General features: G+C 42.4%; 1 protein-coding gene across 1 annotated transcript in view; it reads right to left on the bottom strand.

Annotated features, from left to right (window-relative positions):
- Nucleotides 1-1,754: 1,754 nt before the first annotated feature.
- LOC134756861 (putative neuroblastoma breakpoint family member 8) overlaps nt 1,755-5,857 on the bottom strand; it is a 49,639-nt gene continuing 45,536 nt past the window's right edge. The window contains exons 33-36 of the mRNA XM_063696344.1: nt 5,769-5,820; nt 4,960-5,132; nt 4,137-4,245; nt 1,755-3,516 (exon numbers count right to left, since the gene is read on the bottom strand). Of these exons, the coding sequence (XP_063552414.1) occupies nt 3,273-3,516; nt 4,137-4,245; nt 4,960-5,132; nt 5,769-5,820 (578 nt within the window). The 3' untranslated portion in view covers nt 1,755-3,272. The remainder of the gene's footprint in view (nt 3,517-4,136; nt 4,246-4,959; nt 5,133-5,768; nt 5,821-5,857) is intronic.

Genomic DNA, 5,857 nt, shown 5'->3' with positions numbered 1-5,857 from the left:
ATCCTCTCCATCATTTTTGAAAAGAGTATTTTTCCTCAGTTTGTGCATGATTTATTTAACCCTTTTCAAAATGTTTTTGTTAGCCAGGCATGGTGGCATGTGCCTGTAATCCCAGGTACTTGGGATTCTGAGGCAGGAGAATCATTTGAACCTGGGAGGTGGAGGCTGCAGTGGAGGCTGCACCGCTACACTCCCGCCTGGGCAACAGAGCGAGACTCCATCTCAAAAAAAATAAAATAAAATAAAGTTTTTGAGATGAGGTAGGTTTTATTGTTTTAGGATTACAAAGAATGCTGCAGCCACCTTTCTTGTGCACATATCTTTGGTCATTGTGGAAACGTCTACACCGCAGATATTTCTATAGTGTAGGGAAGTTGATGCACTATTGCTACATTATAGGGTTTACATGATGCTTCTAATCTGAGTACATTCTGCAAATGTATCTTTCACGGGAGCCGTACCAAATAATATTCCAATAGCAATATTTATAGGAGGAAAAATGTGCAGAAGTGCAATTGAGCTTCGTGCCTCTCCATGGGGCCCATGTTCATAAAATGGTGGCATTAGCAATCATCTGAGAGTGGAGTTTGTGGCCCTCTGACATCAAAAGCTGAAGCAGAGGACATGAAAACCCTCACTGTGCATCTTCTCTAGTCTGGCCAGAATCATTCCTAGGTCGGTGGTCTCTTATCAGGAGGGAATGCTGCTTGCTTGTTTTGTCAAAATCACAAAACTGAGGGAAAGCATCAGGCCGTTGGTTGATAACAGTGGTGAAGCAAGTTTTTCCAAAGGGCTGGTTTGTTGTTAACCCTTAGGGAAAAAAAAAAGCCTAATTCTTTTTTTTTTTTTTTTTTTTTTTTTTTTGAGACGGAGTCTCTCTCTGTCGTCCAGGCTGGAGTGCAGTGGCGCGATCTCGGCTCACTGCAAGCTCCGCCTCCCGGGTTCCGGTCATTCTCCTGCCTCACCCTCCCGAGTAGCTGGGACTACAGGCGCCCGCCACCACGCCAGGCTAATTTTTTTTACTTTTAGTAGAGATGGGGTTTTACCGTGTTAGCCAGGATGGTCTCGATTTCCTGACCTCGTGATCCGCCCGCCTTGGCCTCGCAAAGTGCTGGGATTACAGGCATAAGCCACCGCGCCCGGCCAAAAAAGCCTAATTCTTACCAGCTGGTGCCGTGCAGTTCCAGGCTCTTGGTGTCCCAAACAAAGACACCAAGAGCCTGGAACTGCACCAAAAACCAAAACCAAGGTAGGGGCAAGATGATAATCACAGAATGTCACCAGTATATGTTTAGGTTCAAATACTATTATGAGAAGTGGTAGGTAAAGGAGGTAGGAAAAAGAAAACACATCATGTAATTGACTGTTGTATGGAAATATTTGATGCTGAAAGTTATAATTTAAAACTATAAACCAAATATTAGAAGTGTGTCTAGTTCAAAGGGAGGAAAACCATCAAAAACATTTTTAGTGCAATATTTAACATGAGCTATACAACCCTTCCTAAATGCCAAAGGCACACACACACACACACACACACACACTCACACTCACGAAGAATACAAATGACTAGAACCAAGAAATGTAAATACATTCTGCTACGTATGGTAAACATAGCCTACAATGTGGAAGAGATTAGAAAATAAACATGGAAATGAAATGTTTTTATTAATTCGCATCAGTACCCACCAAAACCAATCAGCATAATCAAATATTATAACACTGAATGTAAAAAACAATCCAAAAGTCCAGAGTGATAGGCAAAAGGTTTTAATTGTATAGATTAAAATTAACTTTGGACAAAAATTAAAACTCAGGCAGAGAATGTTTTCTTCCTTTTGCAACAGCAGACACTAGTAAAAACAAAGGCACAGTAAAAATTGAGACCCAAAATTTGCAGTGTAGAGATATGAATATAATAATAGACACAGGCAGGGAGGATTAATAAATGATAAACTGTTTAGAGGATGATCATTAGAATACAGGATATTTATACTCTTGAAAACCGCTTTCCCAAGTACTTCATTGTAAGTAAGGTGTCTCTAAAAGGGACAGATCTCCTAGACCCCTCCTTAACCAAGTAACCAGTCCTGATATCATAATGGTGATGGACAAACTAGACCTTCTCTGCCCACAGATGGGCTGAGGTTGGAAACTCACAGCATTGTCTCTGCAGTGTTCCCGGCAAAACGTTTAGGCTGAATTTAATCATGAAGACATTTTCAGACAACTTCAGAATGTAGATCATTGAGCCAGACAGCTGACCTGTCCTCTATAAACAAGTCCATGTCACCACCATCCATGACAACAACAAAAAGATGAGGAAATATTTGGGGTTCAAAATAACTAAAGAAATGCAGCTACATTATCTTTTTACTTTTTTTGAACCCAAAATATCTCTTCTCCTTTTTGTTGTGTGATTTGTGGTGATATGGACTATGTGAAGGAGACAGGTCAGTTGTCCTGCTCAGTGTTCTACATTCTGCAGTTGTCTGGTGATTACCTCCTATGAAACTCAGGCTAAGCGTTTTCTGCAAGAACATGGCATTGTTCATATTCTGCACCGGCAGAGTCCTGGGTGACATGCTGTCTCCTGCCAGCGGCTCCTGACTCCTGTTCTCTACAGGATGGAATGGAGAGGAGCAGGGCTAAGGCCTCCCAATGCTGTTTGTCCATCTAGCTGTGGTCTTCCTAAGTACTGACACCAATTGGAGGCTGAAGGACTGTGGCTTCTCTAACCAAAGGAGCCTAGCGGGTTAACAATTGTCAAGAGCACTTGGTGGTTCTGAAATACAATCCTCAGCCAAGGATCCCTCCTGTGTTACAGATGGATCAGCTAAAACAAGCCAACACTGAAGACACAAAGAATGAGGTTAGGTTCATTGAAACCAGGGTAACACCTTTGGATGAGCTAAACACAAAGATGACACTGACCTTGAGCAGGTATAGAAGCTCAGAGACATGCCTGCAAAATGAAATCCCTGAGGAATTTTGTAGCTACCCAGAGATACGTGGTTCAAATTAAAATGTCTGACTGATCACTCCCGGCATGTGCTGCACAGTTATGTGAAAGTGTCACACCTAACGTGGGTCCATTGTCTTCAGACTGAGCACAGGTTGCCAATGGCATGGTTTGAGAATAGGAATAGAGCCATGCCCACTGACCCATCCTATGTCTGGGCTTCCAAATGGAACTGTACTTTCATTCAAATCTTCACGTGCCTATAGGTCCTGCCTGCAGGAATGACATCTCTCGGCTTAGTAAGGGCTGCTTATTGTGGGAATATGACTTCCATCTGGAACACCAGGTGGAGACTTGTCACCGTCAAAGTAAAAAACCTATTGTCCACGTAAAGGGCGAAGCTGATGTGCTGTTCCTCAAATGAGTAAAACACACTGCTGTAGTGCTGGAATGAGTCAGGTAGTTCAAAGTACACTGACGGAGTCGAATAACATCTATCCAGTGAGTCCTGTAAGACTTCAGGCTCTTCCACTTCCATCAGCATGCTGTTGAGCCTGGAAAAGGACACAAAACTAAAGAAGCAGCCAGGGAAAATCAGACACCACAGAGCTCCACTAGATTTCAGAAGTAACATAAGGAAGTGGTTAGAAAAGAAAAAGGATAGATCCATTAATGAGGTAAAAAAAAAAAAATTTATTGCCTTTATGTTGGGATAGAACAGGGCCAGGTAGAAAACAATGAAAGAGACAGAGAGACAGAGACAGAGACAGAGACAGAGACAGAGACAGAGAGAAAGTGAGCTAGTGAATTGGCCAGGTGACATACTGGTAAGGGAGTAAAAGGACACTCTGAGTTAGTGCCCTCATGACACACAGCAAACTGTGATCATGAAAAGAGTGAGCTCAATAGTTTTCCATAAAATATGCTCAAAATTTGATGCAGTGGCCATGAGAGTACAGCTTTTGAAGTATGGTCAACCTATGGTACGTTAGTAAATGATAAGGGGAGGAAGAAATGGAAACCTAAACATCTACTGCAATGAAAACCAACAGCAATGACAGTAGGAGTAATTCAGCCTTCGTTGAAAACATGACATCAAACACACTGGTTTCCCTGAATCTGTTGCCTCCAGGTGTTAACACAGAATTAAGCATCCACAATTGCTGAAAGTTACCTGGGGCATGGTGGGTTTTGACCTTCTTCCCCTTCTTTTCTTCCCCTTCTTCTTTTCTTCTTTGATCTTCTTCCCCTTCTTTTCTTCCCCTTCCCCTTCTTTTCAATTTCTGCAATAAATTCAGACATGGACAGACACATTAAGCTGATTCCCCTACACACATAACAATCCACTGTCTAATCCTCACACAGGGACCTCAGGCTCCTCAGCATAAGAATAGGACACTGTGAGAGATATATTTCAGGAGGCCTGAAGGCTGGTCATGATACAAATTCCTCAGTTTTTCTCCCAGAAACTGTGGGTAAAATGTCCCTATTCTAGTAGACCGTTATCCCAATATCATTTGTCCCAAGTTTGTGCAAACAGTTATGCCATATTTTTCCAATCAATTTAAAGCAAATACCCTCAAATGATTTCTAGGAGAAAAACTGCAATATTTAGCCCTGTCTCATCAAATACTCAGATTGTTCATGGTTGTGAGGACTTTAGACACTGAAATTAGAGTGAAAAAGGAAATCTACAAACCCTTGAGTCAAAATCATAGTTCTCTGAATTGGTCACATCTGCCCAGGTCTAATGTCATGAGAATAGAATCAGAGTGCCACAGGTATGGCCTGAGACTACGAAGAGAGCCATGTTCACTGACCCATCCCTTGTCTGGGCTTCCAGGTAGAACTAGAGTTTCATTCAACCTACATGTGCCTATAGGTCCTCACTGCAGCAATGACATCTCTCAGCTCAGTAATGGCCACTTGGAGCAGGAATATGATCTTTATATGGAAGACTCAGTGGATCCTTATCACCTTCATAGAAAGGTACTCACCTCCCATGTCAAGAGAAAAGCCAACATGTTTTTCCTCCAATGCATAAAAGGAACTTCCATAGGGCTGGCAGGAGTCAGGCTGTTCAAGACAACTGGAAGGAGTTGAATAACATCTATCCAGTGAGTCCTGCAAGACTTCAGGCTCTACTACCTCCAGCAGCTCCCTGCTGAGCCTGGAAAAGGAGGAAAAAGTAAAGAATAAGCCAGGGGAAATCAGACACAACAGAGCCCCAACTAGGTTTCATGGGTAGCATAAGGAAGTGGTTAAAAAAGTAAAAGGATAGATCCATTAATGAGGTAACACATTATTGCTTTCATGTTGGGACAGAACAGGGCCAAATGGAAAAGAATGAAAGAGAAAGACAGATAGACACACACACACACACAGACACACACACACACACACACACACACAGAGAGAATGAGCTCAGTGAATTGTCCAGGTGACACACTGATGAGGGAGTAACAGGACACTCTGAGTTAGTGCCCTCAGGACACACAGCATACAGTGATCATGAAAAGACTGTGCTCAATAATTTTCCATAAAATGTGCTCAAGTTTCCATGCAGTCGCCATGAGAATACAGTTTTTGAAGTCTGGTCCACCTACAGTAGCTTAGTAAATGATAAGGGGAGGAAGAAATGGAAACCTAAATATCTACTGCAATGAAAACCAACAGCAATGTTAGTAGGAATGATTCAGGCTTGGTTGAAAAGATGTAATCGATAATGTCAGCCCGCTCTGTCTTCCCTGAACCAGGAGTCTCCAGATGTCAACACAGAAGTAGCTGTTCACAATTGCTCGGTTACCTGGGGCATGGTGGGCCTTGGTCTTCTTCCTCTTCTTGGTCCTTTTTAATTCCTGCAATACATTCAGACAGGGACAGACAAAATAAGCC

The sequence above is a fragment of the Gorilla gorilla genome, chromosome 1 (assembly GCF_029281585.2).
Source record: "Gorilla gorilla gorilla isolate KB3781 chromosome 1, NHGRI_mGorGor1-v2.1_pri, whole genome shotgun sequence".
Taxonomy (NCBI): domain Eukaryota; kingdom Metazoa; phylum Chordata; class Mammalia; order Primates; family Hominidae; genus Gorilla; species Gorilla gorilla.
The sequence above is the reverse complement of the archived record's forward strand: the minus strand, read 5'-3'. Positions and strand labels throughout refer to the sequence as shown.